Below are 16,737 nucleotides of genomic sequence, written 5' to 3'. Positions count from 1 at the left end.
AGAAATCATAAGGAAGGGGTGCCTGGGTGGCTCAGTCGGTTAAGTGTCTGCCTTCGGCTCGGATCATGATCCCAGGGTCCTGGGATCGAGCCCCGCATTGGGCTCCGTGCTCAGCAGGGAGCCTGCTTCTCCTTCTCCCTCTGCCTGCCTGTCTGCCTACTTGTGATCTCTCTCTGTCAAATAAATAAAAAAAAATCTTTTTTAAAAATTATATTAAAAAAAGAAATCATAAGGAAAATACAGTTACAGAACTGTATTTATCCAAAAAAATCTGTAAGTAAGCGGACCCATGCAATTCAAACCTGGTTGTTCAAAGGTCAAATCGATATGTTGAATGAATGAATGAGTTCCACTGGGCCAGGGCATGTGGCTCTGTCTGTGTGGCAAGGGTGTCGTGGGGCCCTTGGAGGCCTTCTTGCTGTGGGTTTCAGGGCCCAGAGGCTTCTTGGATTCTCACAGCAACCCAGGACAGGGCTGTGTCCCGTTTTATCGTTAAGAAAATGGAGACACAGAGATACAAAGCAATTTGTCCAAAGTCACGCAGGTACTGAGTGGTGAAGCCCCCAGGTCAGCAGGCAGCCCCTTCCTCCTGGCCCTTCACCACCCGCATTCCTGGGCCCAGAGTCCAGTTCTCTCCCAGAGAAACCAAGCTTATTTCTTTCTCTTCCTCACTGACCACAAAGACTCGGTTCTGTCCTCAGAAATATTTGGAAAGTTTTATTTAAATGTTTTGTGTTCCCTTTTAACCAACACCAAAAAGAGAAAAAAAAATTTTTTTTTTTGCCGTTCCAAACAGGAGTGTTCCTTCAGAGAGGAGTGGGCATGTGTGTTAAGAGCTGAGAAATGTCTGCCTGTCCAGGCTCCTCTTCCTAGCCCAGGAAGCCCTGGGGTCAGATGGCCAGTCCCAGTTCACTTCCTGGGAGCCCCCAGTGGCTCTGGAATGAGTGAGCAAACCCCCCTCCTGTGGAGAAGAACCGGGTCTCCCGGCAGGTGTACGGACATGAGCACGATGGGGCCTGGTGGTTCCAAAAGGGGAGGGGGAGTGGGAAGATCAGATCCGGAATGTTCCATGGAAGCTCCAGGGCCTCCAGGTCTGAAGAAATGTGTTTGCTAGAAAAATAAGATGCTTTGAGAATTTCTGCAGTCTGCGTCCTCTGCCTGCCCAGAGAAACCTACTCTGTTGGCCAAAGGGGCAGCAGGGAAGGAGCAGAGGCCAGAGGCCAGGAACTGGTCTGGCCCCAGTGGAGGATTCCAGAGAGGAGCGAGGTGGGCAGCAGACTTCGGTTTCCTGGGTCCTCTTTCTGGCAGCTGTAGAGGCTGTGAAGGTCCCTGCCTACCTGGCCCTTGAGGTGTGGGCTCCCAGGCGGTGGGCCGTGCTGAGAGAGGGAGGCTGGCCATCCGTCATAGGCTGGTGGGTGCCTGGGGCCCTGGGGCCTCAGAACAGGATGCCCAAGGGGAACAGGGCCAGCAGGAGGAGCAGGGGGCCTGGAGAAGGGCCACCTGCCAAGCTGGCCGAGGCACAGTGGTCCTGGTTGGCCCCGATGCAGGCTGCGTAAGCCATCACGTGGGGAATGTAGTTCTGCTCGTGGACACCGTGCAGCAGGTGTGCCATGGGCCCCTTGGCAAAGACCGCTACGTCCTCCCCACCGTGGGTCTCATGGCGCAGGGGCACGGCGGACTGCGCCTGGTAGTTGTTGTGAGCTGCGGGCCAGAAGAAACACTTGCTGAGAGCTTGCCAGGGGGCTGGGCTCTGCAGCAGCTTCTCCCTGCCCTTCCAGGCTGGCTCGAAGGCTCTCCTCTTATTGAGGACACAGAGGCTCAGTGCAGGGCTGTCACTTCATACAAGGGCCACAGGATTTGGGGCTGGGTCTGTTCTGACACAGAAGACTGCCCTCTCGACCCCCAGAAGAGAAAAATCCCTGAAGAGTCAACCCAGGAGAGCCTCTCACCATTGGTGGCATAGCTAGACCCCCAAGGCCTACTGGGGCCATCGTGAGCCAATGAACAGTCAACAATATGGAACTGGATGAGCACACCGAGAAGGCTCGGCTTTGGGGAATTATGTAGCCAGTAAAAATGACAGTCTAACAGCAACAGGTGCGGGGCACGTTAAGTTCTCCAGACCCACTTAGTCCTTCAGACAACCTTGGGAGGTAGAACTCTTTTACGGAAGAAAGGGAAGCTGAGAAAGGCAAAACTGCATGCCCAAGGTCACAGAGCCGCTCAGTGGCAGAAGGGGATTTGACTCGAGATGTTCTGACTCCAGTCCTGGCTATTTGGAGCCCCCTGACCTTGGCCACGAGCCTACAATGTTCCCAGGCCCATCCCCACGGGGCGCCCTGCACCCTCCCTGCCCCGGGTTTGGGCAATCTCACCATAGTCCACCATGGAGACGTTCTCTCGCTCACCGCCTACCACCTTGTAGCCAGGCCCGTTGCCGTACAGGATGGCAGTGAAGGGCTTCTTGTCCGTGTCACTCACCATGGGGGCCAGACCTGCGCAGGAAGGCATCGGCCCAGGAGTCACGTTGGAGAGCCAAGACTACAGTCCCCAGGCCCTAGCTTGGCAATCCCTAGATCCCCTGCGAAGAACCTTGAACCACTCCATGAAGCTACCTTCCAAACCTGACTCATTTCCCACCAACTACCCCTCCGTTTTCACTGTGCCCACATCCCTCCCACCTGTTGGTCTACCTGTCCGTCGGTCCATCCACCCATCCATCTTCTCCCTAGGCCATGCATCCATCCTCTCTCATTCTTCTATCCACCCAGCATCCAGGTAGCCACGCATCCACCCACCCGAGCACTCACTTCACCCTGTCCCCTCATCCTGTAACCGTGCCCCCCCACCCCCCACAACAGTACCTTCTCTTTCTTACCCGATTCTCACACAATCCCACACATGCCAGGCCCTGAGCTTGCTGGCTCTCCCAACCCTACTCCTGCCCCCCGATGGGCAGACGGTGGGAGTGCCTGGTGCCCACCCCAACCGAGGCCCACCTACCAAAGATAGAGTTGCCACGGGGGGTGTACCCGCCAAAGGTGAAGACATGGGAGTGGTCCGCAGTGACGACAGTCAGCGTGTCTTCCAGGGAGGTCATGGTGCCTGCCTTCCCAATTGCCCGGTCCATTTCCACCACCTCGTGCAGCGCCTGCTTGGCCTTGCCCTCGTGATGCCCGTGGTCAATCCTTCCTCCTTGAGACACCAAGGCAAAGGCCTTGGGTTAGGGGGAGGGGAAGATCTGCGCCCCCCAGGTCCTGCCACACTACTGCTGGAGGAACCATTCTTTGGTGGGGAACAGCCACGTGCCAAGTACCACGCCAGGCACGTCATGCCGCCATTTGACCTTTACGGCGGCTCAGCGAGGACAGGCTGTGGACCAAGGGCCCAAGCACGGAAAGAGCGAAGCCAGATCCACCCGACTGAAAAGCTGGTGCTCTGTCCGCCACCCCGCATGGCTCTCAGAGCAGCTTCCTCAGCTCCTCGAAGGAGTCTGAGACCTCCAATGGGTGGACACAGAGCCAGCGTGCCTAAGTGCCTACTGGGTGCCAGGCCTAACAAGCTGGTGTCTCATTTCCCCTTCACAACAATCCTGGGCAGAGATGGGCACAATCAGCCCCATTTACAGATGGAGCAACTGAGGCCTCGGGTGCACAAGTGATGTACCCAAGGTGGGACGGCTGGGATTTGAACTTGGGCGTAACTCTCATTCTCCATGCCTGGGCAGTGCCCATGGCAGGGCTCCATAAAGGCCTTGAAGGCTGAGGCGCCACTCTCCTAGGTGGGTGCAGGAGGCCTGGCTTTGTACCTGGCTTCAAGGTCATGGCTAAGGGCTGCATGACCTGAGGTGACCCCTCTTTGTCTCTAACAGGAGGATGCTGCCTGAGTGAAGACTCCCAATTCTGAGGGTCCTGGGCCTGGGCGTCCTCCCTTCCCACTGGCCTGAGCCTCACCACGCTGGCCTGGCAGGCTGGCAGGGTGGGTCCTCCCTTTGTTGTGGTTCTGGGAGCAGTCACAAAGAGGACTGCTCCCGGGGGAGCCCGTGCTCACCACCACTGGCTCCTGGCTGGGTCCTTGGCATCAGAGGCCTGTTCGGGCCAGGCTGAGACCGCCATGCTTGAGTGGGAACCCCGGGGTTTGGCAAGAAAGCTGCCAAGCCAGGCGGGTGGCCGCTGGCCTCTGGAAGGCAGAGGGGCCTGAGTGTGTATGTGTGTGGTGAGAGTGTGCAAATGTGTGTGTGTGTGTGTATGCGTGTGTGTACAGGGAGAGTTCAGTGAGGCAACATCTGGAACCATGGGAGACAATGGCTGTTAGAACTCTGGAAGATTCTGGAAACTTTATCACTTCCTCACACTTCCTACTGTTATTGACTTAGCTATTGTGTAATCATAATAATGGTAATAATAGAAACACGGAAAATTTATTTTCTGCTGGGCCCTGTTCCAAGTACTTTATGTCTCTGAACATAATGGATGTTAATAACCCTTCAAAGACCATTTTTGGCCTCACTTTATAGAAATGTACAGACAGAGGTCGGACAGCACCAGCAAAGAACCCAGGCCTGACTCCAGGGCCTCCCAACAGCGCTAGGAACCCCCATGAACGCTGGCATACAGCACTGCCAGCTCCTGAAGGGGCTGGCTCTCCCAGTCTGAGGGACCCAGGATATCTCAGGGTCATGAATCTGACTTTGGCCCCATAAGGGCCTGGTAACAGCAGATGCCCACCAACCAGCTGAGGGCTCCTCAGATTGATAGGCATCTGCTGAGGATGACCCTGGACCTGTCTTTTGGGAGGAGTGAAGCTGAGGGGCCTTAGGGAGGGACCCCCAAAAGGAAGGTTCCCACCTCCTCTTCTGGGAAGCCTTCCTGGACTAGTTGGTCTGACAGGTTATCCTCATGCTCAAAGGAAAACAGCTTGTTGGGCTGGGAGCTTCAACACCATGCATAACCAGTCTTCCCCAATAGTGGATGGTTGTCTTTGAGAGGTGGAGCACCCCATCCCTGGATCCCAGGGCTATATACCCAGAGGCTCCCAGGGAAGTGGCCCTGCAGCCAGGCCTGGGGCCCTACCTTCCACCAGCAAGAAGAAGCCTTTGGGGTTCTTGCTCAGAATCTTGATGGCTACCTCCACCATCTCGGAGAGTGACGGGTCAGTCACGTTGTTCCTGTTCAGCTCGTACTGCATGTCCCCCGGCTCAAAGAGACCTGAGGAGGATGCGGACAGTGAGTTTTCCTGTGACCCTGCCAGGGGACGCCCCCTCCCCAAGGAGCCTGGGCTGTCTCAGGGAACAGGTTCCCCACACACAACTTGGGGTTAGAGCAAGCAGGGAGGAAGCTGCCCACAGGTGGGTCCAAACTGTGCCCAGCACCTTGCGAGCACTGCCTCATTCCCCCTTCACAGCCGCACTATGGCGAGGGGATCACCACGTCCATTTTGCAGAGGAGGCTGAGGCATGGGTGCTCAGTAGCTTGGTGTCTTCAGCTGCTAAGTGGGCGATCCGGGATTTAAATCCATCAGTGCAGTCCCAAGTCTGAAGGGCTCCGGACACGGCACTGCAACCCCCAGGCAGAGGACCATGGACGCAGTGGGGCAGCTTGGGTGTATACTTACCTGCCATGTACAGGTCAGGCTTGAAAGGCATAGTGCCCTGTGCAGGGAAGTATTAGAAGGTTTGGCTCACTGTCCCTTCTGTTCCCTGAGCTTGGTTTTCTCACTTACGAAATACGATCGATCCATTCCTTGCCCAAGTCACAAGATTCCACATGTACCAGGTTGGTGCTTCCTGCCCTAGATGTTCTGGATCCAGAACACCTTGCCCCTTCCGGGAGTGTGTGCACAGCCAGACAAGAGCTCCAACGGACAGAATGCCGTGTGCCACATGCCCTTCTAGGGGCTTTGGAAGCACACAGGCACCAGCCTCCAAGATGGCGCCCTATAATCCCTGCCTTCTGGAATTTATACCCTTGTGTGTCCCCTCCTACGCTAAGATGATCCTGAGTGTCCAATAGAATACTGCAGAAATGATGCTATATGACTTCCAGACCAGGGCATAAGATATTATGGCTTCAGCCTTGAAGCCAGCTGCCATGTTGTAAGGACACCCCACCAACTCTACGGAGAGCTCCATGTGGCAGGGACCAAGCCTTCAGATGACTGCAACCTCACGGGAGACCCAGCCAAGCTGCTCGATATTCCTGGCCCCAAGAAACTGTGTGAAGTAATAAATGTTTACTTGTTTTATTTTTACTTTTTATTTATTTTTGGTTTACTCTTCTTTTAAACTGTTAAGTTTGGAGGTAATTTGGAGATAACAACTCATACAATGCATTGGCTCATGTGTACCCATGATGGCCCTGATGTCATTAGCCCCATCTTACAGAACAGTCATCACTCCTCCTTTATAGGAGAGAAAACTGAGGCACAGAGAGGAGAAATCACTTGCCCAAGGTCGGACAGCTTACAGGTGGTAGAGTGGGATCTGAACCCAGCACTCTGGCTCTAAGACCCACGAGTGGGCCAGATGTGCCACATGGGGACTTGCACGGCTCTCCACAGCCTGTTGGTGGCACAGGGTGTTTGCTGTGTGACCCAGGCAAGCAGTGCGTGTGTGTGTGTGCGCGCGTGCGTGTGTGCACGTGTGTCTGGGGGATCCTCCAAGGTGCCCAGCTTTGAGCCCATAACCTCCAATGACACACCCAGGACCTAGGGGCTGTGCCCCTTGGGACAGGTTTACAGATTTTGCCACCACTCACTGGGCACAACGCCAGGTGGGACAGGGGACCCAGGTGTTGGCATGGTGGGGCTCAGGGCCTCATTCCACCGAGTCAGGGCCCCTCCCCTGCTCCCCACTCCCTGGGGGACAACCCCTAGTCAAGACCAGCAGAGATAGCCTGGCGGGCTTCTGCCCTGGCCACACAGCAGGGCTGGCTCCAGGTCTCCCGCCCCAGCCAGGGGTCAGATTTACCTGGGCCAGGATGCTAATGGGCCGAGTGGCACACCGCAGTCTCTTCCCCAACCTGAGCTTCTGTTCCCCTTTGTGCTCAGTGGAACCATTTGCTCTCCACAAGCAGCAGATTTCAGGCCCAATTCTATGAACCCAAACCCCTTCCTCACCTCTCCCAGGCCCTAGAACCTCAGAGCAAGGCCCCTAAGTAGGGGGAAGGCCAGGGCCTTGGCCCCTTAGGTGCTGGACTCACAGTCCCAGCCCCAGGGCACCCAGCTGGGTGTCCTCCACTCCACTCCCCACACCCCCACTTACCCAAGAGGTAGTCCACAGTGTAGGGGTCGAGGGTCAGGAGTTCGGTACGGTTCCAGACATAGTGCGAGTGCTAGGAAGAAGGGCCTGTGTTAGCCACGTGGGGGCTGGGGGGTTGGGAGGACTGACCCCAGCTGCTCTCAGGGTCTAGGGAATATATTTGTTTCCTTCAGCCATTTACTAATCCCTCCCTGAGGATCTACCATCTGCCTTTAAGAAATGATGAACAGGCAATTCCACAATTCTAATGCAGGAGAATGAGAATGGAGGGCTGGGGGGCGCTGTGAGCCCAGAGGCAGCATCGGGGAGGGCCTCCTAGTGGAGGTGATGTCCTCATGGGGCACTGGAGGACAAGAAGCCAGTGATCAGCCTGGGGTCAGGAAGGAGAGTTTCAAACAGCAGGGAGGGATCATGGAGCCAAGAAGAGGAAGCTATGGGTCCCCAGCTATGGAGTGCCCATCAAGAGGCACGGGCTGGGGGTGTTATGGAAGCTGTGGAGAGCCAAGGAGGAAGTAAAGCCCTACTCTGCCCCAGTGACCCCACTGGAGAGGGTGATAAAGGAAGTGTGGCTTCCCCAGGACAGAGGCCACAGGAAGAAGCTGGCCGACTTATCTGGAGATGGCACCACTCAGCGCTGGGCTGGGGGTCATGGCATGGCCAAGAATCAGCTGTGCATCCTCAGGGCAATGAGGATGAGGAAAACTGCCTTTCTTTGGGCAATGACATCGGGATCTGTGGTTCTGGAGTCTCGGGGGCTGTTATGGAAAGGAGGGCGAGAAGGCTGAGGAAGTGGGGCTCCCCTGTCCTGCTTCGCTGAGCTGGTTCTCCTGTGTTACCTCATTCGGTTCTCACATCAGCCCTACGAGGGAAGTACTGTTATGCCCATTTTGCAGACAAGGATCCTGAGACACAGATGACAGAGCCACTCAGCAGTGAAGGGGAGTCTGACTCTAGAAGGGTCCAATCTCTCCCTCTTGGAGTCTACACTGAGCTCCAGGGTTAAGCACCTACCCAGGCTAGAAGGGTTAAACCCTGGCCCCATGTTCCACGTAGAGAAACTGAGGCTGGGAGAAGCAATGTCTCTCGGGCTTGGGCCAGGAAGGGGCTCTGGCCTGGCCGGGGCTGACTCAGACGAATGGAAAGGGTTCAAAGCAGCGCAGTCCCACCCTCATCCATCCTGTGGCGGCCCCTCAGGCCCCTGCCCCCACCGTGCTTTTGGCCCAGCTCCATCCCACAAGGCTCCCCCCGGGGGCCAGTCCTGGAACCCTCAGAAACCCAACCCCAGAGTGACATCAAAGTGGCTCCCAGGCTGTTCCCCACTGTCTTCAGTCCTGACCACAGTCATTTCCAGACCCCATCTGCCCCAGGCTCAGCGGCTGCCAGAGCCACCCCGGGGAGCCAATACTCAGGCCCGTCCAGCGCGCCAGGCTTCCTTCCCCTGCACGTGCCCTCGCGGGGGCCAAACCAAGTCACCACGGAGGGCTCGCACACTCCCCTCCCTGCCACCTCCACCCCTCCTCCTCCTCAGGGCTTGTCAGCCCCCGCTTGCGGTCTGTCCCCTCCGGGTTCCCGTAGCTCCTGGGCTTCTTGCCATCCAAGCACAGAGTGATCCACAATCCCTTGACCATCTGATTCATCCTTTGGAATTCATGCCCAGTGAGGGGCCCTGCACACAGTAGGGGCTCAAGTGGCCTGAATGTCCATGCAGGTGATTCTGTGGCCCACCCTCCTCACTGCCTAGCTCCCCTGGGTGCCCGCCCCTGAAGGGAAGAACTGACTGATCACCTACTATGTGCCATTCATGTATCTGTTAGACCATTTGGTTCCATCGAGGTAAGAATTACGACCCCCTCCCCACAAAGGAGGAAACAAACTGAGATTCAGAGAGGGGTCGCCCAGCCCCTCCCACCACAAGCCAGCCCTGTAGCCTCCTGGCCCCTGAATGGGTTACCTTGTGTCTCGGTTTGAAGCTCTTCCAGATGTCGATGAGGTTCAGGCTGTCCAGCCTCGTGCCCCTGGACTTCTCGTCCATCTCATACTCCACGTCGGTGCTATTCTTGGGGAACATGTACTTCCGGCCTCCCCCCATGATCACCTACAGGGGACAGAAGCCATCAGTACCCCAGGGTTCCAAGCCTCAAGAGCTGGGCTCCCGGAGGCGCTGGGCATAAGCGTCCCCAAGTGTGGACGCTTCTCCAGCTCTGAGAGTCTTGGTTTCGGTCCACACCGCCCACCCCAAGCCTCTGCTTTTCCACTTGGGGAGATGAAATCGTGAATATATTAGGACCGTGGTTTGGGGCTTCTGGGTGAAATACTGGTAACTTCTCCTACCTGGCTTTCCAGAAGCCTGACTCTGTTCCCACTCGTGTAAGAATAACACCATCTACAGAGCGCTCACAGCGTGTCAGTCACTAAACACTTCAGATACATCATCTTAATCAACTTCAGTACCAAGGCTGCCAGGGAACCTGTGTCCCCATTTTCCAACTAAAGAAATGGGAGCAGACATGTGATTTCTTTTCCCCCTAAGGCCACATGGCCTTAGTCAGGATTCGAACCCGGGGCTTCCCGGACCCCAGCACGGGGGCCCTGGTCCATCTGCAGAGCCTCCTGTCCCCAGTGGGAAGCAGCACGCCACAGGCCAGAGCCTCTGCCAGGGAGGTCTCGGGACAGCCCGGCCGGGAGCCGGGGCAAACAGTGGCCAGCGTTCACATCTGTGTAGTCCCCGCCAGGCTAATTTTACTCACCACGGCTGGCGTGCGTGGGCGGACGGACGTGGGACTGTTTGTTTTCCTTGGGAGTCCATGTTTGAAGTCCTGACTATTTTTAAAATGGGGCCAAGAGCATAACAGCCACCACCTGCAGTGACCGCCACACCGGTGTCCTTCTGTCACCGCGGGCGCCAGGCCAGGCCGCCGCCCCTGGACACCTTGGGAGAGCAGAGCCCAGCTATGGCTGGCCTCAGATCCACCGCCCCAGGCCTGACATTTCCTATGCTCCCTGCCCTGCCTTCCGCTTCACTCCCTCCTGAGAACCCCGGAGTCCAGGCGGATGGGGGGGTGGGGAAGGCGCCCGGGGCCAGCCTGGGTCATGGGGAACTGGAAAGGGCACGGGCTTGGAAGTCAGACTTGGGGTTTTTGACTCCGACTCTGTCACTTACAGGCCGAGGGCCTGTCACTTCACCTCTCTGAGCCTCCGTTTCCTTATCTGTCAAATGGTCAGGATGGCCGCAGAAGGAAATGCAGTAATGCAGTATTCCAACGCGGTCCGGACACCCGCAGGCGGCCCCGGCCGAAGCCGTTCTCACTGGCCGAAGTAGCGGATATCAGAGTACTTCCAAAGAGGCGAGTTCCTCCCCGCTGGCCCCAGCCAGGAGCTCTGGGGGTGGGGCAGGCTGTGAGACGAAGGAGAGGGGACCCCGGGTCACCGGCCCCCGGCTTGCCACCCCCGTTCCCACAGAACCTGACCCCTTGGCATTTTCAGATGGAAAATGAAGCCCCCAATCTTCTTGCCTGGAGCCTCATCATTTCCAGCCCCAGCAGGGACTTCACACGCTCATTAAACTCCCAAATAACAGACTTGCTGTTTGGCTTTGGGGTTTGGGTTTGTGTCTTTCTTTCTTTCTTTCCTTTTTCTTTTTTTTTTTTTTAGCAAAAGATATTTATTTTCAGGGCGGACACTAGGAGTTGTGTTTCATGTGCAGCCTGGGGGCTGGGGGGCTTTGGGGTGGTGGAGATGCAGGAGCGGACGGGAGGGCAAAGCGGGAGAGGAGAGGGGAAGGGGGGCAGTGTTCACCCCAGTCCACCCCCTCACTCATGCCCCAGCTCAACCCCCAGTGACCCGAGCACCCCAGTCCACCCTCGCCCCACGAAGAAGTCTTCCCTAAGCTCCTGTCCCCCTCTCAGGCTGTTCCTGGCACATCTCCCCGAGAAGCGGCCCCATAATTACACCCTGCACTTGTACAACAAATGTTCTCACATCCATGACCTCATCTCGGCCTCCAGCAGCCCTGGGAGGGGGCAGGTGGGGCTCTCTATTCTTGTTGCACAGGTGGGGAAACTGAGGCTCAGGAAGAGGAAGCAACTTGCCCCAGGATGTTCATCAGGTGGAGGCAAAGTCAGGACAGAGGCCTGGCCTCAGATACATGCTCACTAGGAGGGGCTGCCGGGACTGTTTGTCCTGAAAGGGGGTGCTCAGTCCACTGCTTAGAAAAGGGAAGTCATGGGTGGGGAGAGGGGCCTTGGGAATTGGGGTGGTACATGGGGGACAGAGGGTCCGGGAGCCAGTCCGTTTGTCTGGTGGTGGTAGGAACAGGTGAGGGGTAGGTGGGACCTGGGGCTTTCTCTGAGCCTCACTGAACCCCCATTTTAGTTTCAGGGAGCTAAAATCCCCTTGCCCCCTCGCCAGACCCCAGAAGTGGGCAACAAGAGCCTAAAAAAGGAGCAAGCTGGAGGGCCTCAGTTAAGAACAGAGTAGGGAAGGGAACAGTATCTGGGCTGTGTGTTTGCGCCTGCGCACACGAGACGGCCTGTGTGCCGAAGCTGGGATTTGGGGCCGGCCTGTGTGGCTTGCACCGAATGCCACCACCTTCTGCGAACCCACTAGGCGCCAGGCCTTACTAAACTCCAAGGGCTTATTTTATTTGGATCTTGCAGTGGGCTGACGAGGGAGGCACATGTCACAAACGGGCTGTCAAAGGGAAGCTACAGAGGTTAACCGACCCAAGGTCACACAGCTAGCACGCGGCAGGGCAAGGACCGGAAGCCTGGAGGTTCCAACATGGGCACTCGTGCTAACCACTGCCCACACCACTGCCTCTCCGGGCTTCCTGGTCGGGCGCACGGGACACGGGCCTGTCTGTGCCTGTGGGCAGGTGCAGGGCAGGTGCTCCCCTCAGATGGCCACAGGGTCACCCCTACCTCCCCGTGCTGGCGGGCAGGGCTGATGGTGCAGCGCCAGATCCCAACTTACAGAATAATCCCTGGGCGCCTGATTCTTGGGGTGTGGTGGCAGCCACATCAGGGCTTACCCCTCAGCCCCACCGCGGAGAAAGCCTCCAATGCTCCCTGCCCCAACCGCAAATCCCCTAATGGGCTGGGAGCCTCCCAGGTGTGTGGGGAGCCAGGCCGGGCCGCTTCTCCTGAGCCGGCAGAGGCCTGAGGCCCACCAGAGGCCCCGCCTCACAAGCCCGCCCGTCCCTGAGCAGCCTGCACCCCCACACTCGCCTCGATGTCCCTGACGTTGTGCATGAGCTGGTAGGCAATGTCCTTGCAGCCCTGGCTCACGGCCTCCGGGGGCATCTCGTTGTCTGAGTACCAATCCCGGTCAGCAGAGTGGGCGTAGGCAGCACTGGGGGTGGCGTGGTTCACTCTCGTGGTGGTCACAATGCCCACAGACTTCCCTGGCATGTGGGAGAGGACGATTGGGGATGGGGCTGTCCAAGCTGTCTTCTCCTTCCCTCTCCTGACTAAAGACTGGCCTCCCATCCATTCCACTGACCGCCTGGGCCTCAGTCTCCCCACCAGTCCTGCAGGGGTTGGTGGGGGGGACGGTGGCTTCTGAAGATCACGGCAGCACAGCTCCCTTTACCTCTGTGGCCCTCCCCTCCTTGATGGCCCTTGAGCTGTGAGCCCCTGGGCCGGGGTCCTCCCCTCCATCACGTACCCTGCAGAACCCCCCCCCCAACAGGAAGCCCTCCGGGTGCCCTACAAGAACACAGGGGCCCTCCTAAGGGCTCTCAGGTGGTGTGGCTCTGGCACCTTGTCAGTTGACCTCATACCCTGACCCCAAAGTTCCCAGGACACCAGCCAGGGCCCCCACTTCCAGGGAGGAAGGGAGAAGCAGATACTGATCTCCCACGGGGCCAGCACCAGGCTACGTTCTTTACCTTCCTCACACCATACGGATAAGGGGGCCATGTTTTCATGCCCATTTTATTGTCAAATAAAGAGACTCAGGGAAATGAGCCAGGACTGGAACCCACATCTGAGTAACCCCCTAAGCCACTAGCCTTCCCGGGCATGGAAGGGATTCCACGAACATCCCCCAGGCTCCCAGCCACTAGAGCTGGAAAAGCCCTGGAGAGCATCTTTCTCTGCCTCTCCCCATTATCCAGTGGGGGCAGACTGAGGCCCAGACAGGACACAGAGCCGGGCCCCACTCCCTGCCACTACCCCCACTCACCAGCGTCCTTGGCCCAGCGCAGGATGGAGGTGACCTCGTTCCCCTGAGTCGTGTTGCACTGGGTGCGCTGGGTCGCTGCGCTCACCCCCACGGTGCCCTCGTTGGCCTTCACCCCACACAAGTAGGCAGTCGCAGTACCCGCGCTGTCAGGGACCTGAGCGTTGGTGTTGTACGTCTGCGGGTGGGGAAGGGGCGTCAGGCATCGGCCAGGCCTTGCTGGTGGCCTCCACCTCACCCCCACTCACGCCCTGAGGACGGGCATGACGGAGACAGAGAGGCCTCCTGTGGCCTTGGCGAAGCCCCGCTACCTCCTGAGGGCCCCCCAGAGCCACAGTATCAGCTAGCCACTGTGTCCTGCCCCCACTCCCTGTGCCCTGGTGGCCAGGGCAGCGGGAAGGGGCGAGGGCAGCCCTCCAACATGCAGGGGGGTGGGGGCCGGGTCACTCAGGCCTCTCTCTGGGTCTGGGGCTGTGGGAGCCAGCAAGGGGGTGGGGGAGGCAGGTGAGTCCTAGAGAAGGGGGGGGTCCTTGAAAAAGTGACGGGGGGAGGCGGGGAAAAAGGGAGGAAAAGTGAGGGGGCAGCAGGATCTAGAATGGGAAAAAGGCCCCCCTCCCTCCCCCATTCAGACCTCTAGTTGAGATCCTAAAACTATTTGCCTGTCTTCCTTCCCCACCAGCCTGTGAGCCACAGAAAAAAATCCCAGCCACTGCCGTTCTCCCAGAAGTGAGCCCTGGGCCCAACCCAGAGTGTCCAGAGGATGTTCAGTACATAACGGCCCCAGCAGGGACCCCAGCAGGGACCCCAGCACAAGAGCTACCCCCACTAATCTACCACCTGGCGGCGCCTGGGGAGGGAATGAACGCAGCAGGGCCAGCGCAGAAGCACACACGCCGGGGGGGCGGGGGGGTTCCGCGGACAGCAAGGACAAAAGCAGAACAGCTCCTCGGTGGTGTTGGAAGCCAGGGGGGTCAGGGGGACAAGGGGCTGGGGGAGAGCTGGGGGCCTGCCGGCTGCCGTCACTTAGCCTGGACGCCGGCTACACAGACAGTTGCAGTCTGTGAAAACTCAAGCCGCCCGCTGGGGCACGTGCGCTTTCCTCTGTGCCGGTTATACATCAATCGATTTTTAAATCGACGACTAAGACCCTCAAGATCAAGTCTTGGTGAGCAGCTGTTGCTATCCTCCTTTCACGGTGGGGCCGCGGAGACCCCAGGAGGGCTGACCGCCTCACCCGCAGGCCCGACTCCCCTGCCCTTCCTCGGTGTGGCCAAGCTGAGAGGTGGGAGGCTTAGGCCCGGGGCGGCCGGAACTCACCTTGGAGAGGGCCACGTAAGGGAACTTGTCCATCTCCAGCCTGGTCTCCTCCCCGGGGTTGTGGTGGAGCTGACCCTTGAGGATGCGGGCAGCCGTCACGGTGGAGACACCCATCCCTGCAGCAGGGGAAAGGGGAGCCTCAGTCTCTCGGGCTCCCCGCCTCTTCATCTTGGGCACCTATACTTCTCTAGTTTGGGGCCAAGGCTGGGTGGGGCGTGGGCACCAGAGCACGGTTCTGTGGCCCCTTTCTCCCTCCCCTCCCCAGACCCTCAGGGACTGCCTGGCAGAGCACACAGACCTGTTGGGTCCACAGCCTGGCCCCCCAACCCCTTAAACATGCTCCCCCCACCGGGCCCCAGCCTCTTCAACACAGCCCTCTCCACCACAGCCTGGCTCCCTGAGCCCCTACCTAGGTGCCGCCACCCAGCCATGTTCTCGGGGACCCCCAGGCCTCACCATCTCCCAGGAACATGATGACATTCTTAGCCACATTGGTGTTGAGCTTCTGAAGCCTGAGGGCATATTTCAGGGTCTGCTGAGCTTGGTCTCTCCAGTACTTGGGGTCTTTCTCTTTCTCTGTAGAGACAGAGAGGCAGAGTTTTCTGGCAGGGGTGGGGGGCAGCTTCCCCTCCCCAGACATTATGGATACCCCAACTTCTTGTGCCTGAGGGCAGGGCTGCCTGGACTTGGGGGAGGGAGCCGGGCTGTCTGCGTCCGCCAGCCATTGTGTGGTCTGTAGACCTGGGCCAGTCCACAGCTCAGAGACACCAACCAATGTGTCCAGGGCCACACAGCTCTGGCTCCACTCCCCGGAGCCCACGCTGTTTCTTTCCACCCCGTACAGAGACATTCTGCTAAGGCAGCAAATGAATTGTGCAAGCACAATTACGAGGGTAATGTTTAATCTGTTCAAGAGAACAAACTACTTTCACCTGCAGGAGTCCCCAGAGGTATCCAGCCATCAATTATAAACTCTGCTTGGCTTATTCATTAAAGTCAGCAGAAACCTCAGTTAGCAACAGCATGGACAGCAGTACTGGAAAGCAAGACTGCCTTTTGTTTAACGAATCCGATTTCAAGCAGCCACGCACAATCTCACCCCTGTTAGGAGAAATTAGCCAAGAGGAGGATGTCCCTGTCCTTAGTCTTGAGAAAAACTGGGAACCAGGAATGCTCTTCTTCCCCACCCCCACTGCACCCTCCACCCTGCCCCCGTGTGTCCAGCAGTCAATCCTCCAATGGAAAGAACACAGTTGCAGTGCCTGACAGACCTCAGTGACAACCACAGCTGTGCCAAGGACCCCCGTGGGGGCAGGTCACACCTCTCTGAAACTCCATTTCCTTCCCTGCCAAATGCGGTTGTTTGTAGATTCCTCTCAGGGTCACTGTGCGGGGAGGGGGGAGGCCGTGTTCAATAAATGACATACTTGACCCCCAGGAGATCACCATCACGCACCCCCAGGAATAATTCCATGCCAGACCTGGAATCCCTTGTTCCTACAAGCCGAGGCCCCGCAGACTAGTCCGCGCCGCCTCCCCCTGGCAGCCTCTGGGGCCACCGCCCTAATGAAGGGCTCTGCCGACTTCACGCATTTCAGGCCTCACAGGCAGAGCCCCACGCTGGAGGCTGGGGAGCCTTGGCCCTCCCAACCAGCTGTGCACCTCGAGGCAGATTCCCACCATCTGAGTTTCTGCCCCCAGGAAAATGGGAGTCCATAGCTTCCTAGAGGCAGTTTTAGGATTGAGATCGAGTCTCAACAAATTCCAGAGCCGGTGGTGGTTTGATCAGGGCTGGTTCCCATCTCCTGCCTTCCTCCACACCTACTACAGTGGCAAGGCGTAGGTCAAGGAGCTTCTCTGGGCATTTGGGTGCGATCTGGGTGGTGATGCACTACTTCCCGTCTTGACTTACCGTCAACCAGTCCTTTCCTTCCCTCCCCTTCCCGAACATCATCCGGGCAGAACCCCCCTTCCTCCAGGGG

General features: G+C 58.0%; 1 protein-coding gene across 3 annotated transcripts in view; it reads right to left on the bottom strand.

Moving 5' to 3' along the window:
* Positions 1–698: 698 nt before the first annotated feature.
* ALPL (alkaline phosphatase, biomineralization associated) overlaps positions 699–16,737 on the bottom strand; it is a 52,671-nt gene continuing 36,632 nt past the window's right edge. For 2 of the 3 annotated variants that reach the window (XM_044913895.1, XM_021683529.2), the window contains exons 3-12: positions 15,212–15,331; positions 14,756–14,871; positions 13,442–13,616; positions 12,484–12,659; positions 9,210–9,353; positions 7,262–7,331; positions 5,073–5,207; positions 3,004–3,195; positions 2,376–2,495; positions 699–1,701 (exon numbers count right to left, since the gene is read on the bottom strand). In XM_044913895.1, the coding sequence (XP_044769830.1) occupies positions 1,436–1,701; positions 2,376–2,495; positions 3,004–3,195; positions 5,073–5,207; positions 7,262–7,331; positions 9,210–9,353; positions 12,484–12,659; positions 13,442–13,616; positions 14,756–14,871; positions 15,212–15,331 (1,514 nt within the window). In that variant the 3' untranslated portion in view covers positions 699–1,435. Of the gene's footprint in view, positions 1,702–2,375; positions 2,496–3,003; positions 3,196–5,072; positions 5,208–7,261; positions 7,332–9,209; positions 9,354–12,483; positions 12,660–13,441; positions 13,617–14,755; positions 14,872–15,211; positions 15,332–16,737 lie in introns of those variants that run through there. The other variant, XM_021683530.2, reaches the window with a different exon arrangement.

Source organism: Neomonachus schauinslandi, chromosome 4 (genome assembly GCF_002201575.2).
Source record: "Neomonachus schauinslandi chromosome 4, ASM220157v2, whole genome shotgun sequence".
Lineage (NCBI taxonomy): Eukaryota > Metazoa > Chordata > Mammalia > Carnivora > Phocidae > Neomonachus > Neomonachus schauinslandi.
The sequence above is the reverse complement of the archived record's forward strand: the minus strand, read 5'-3'. Positions and strand labels throughout refer to the sequence as shown.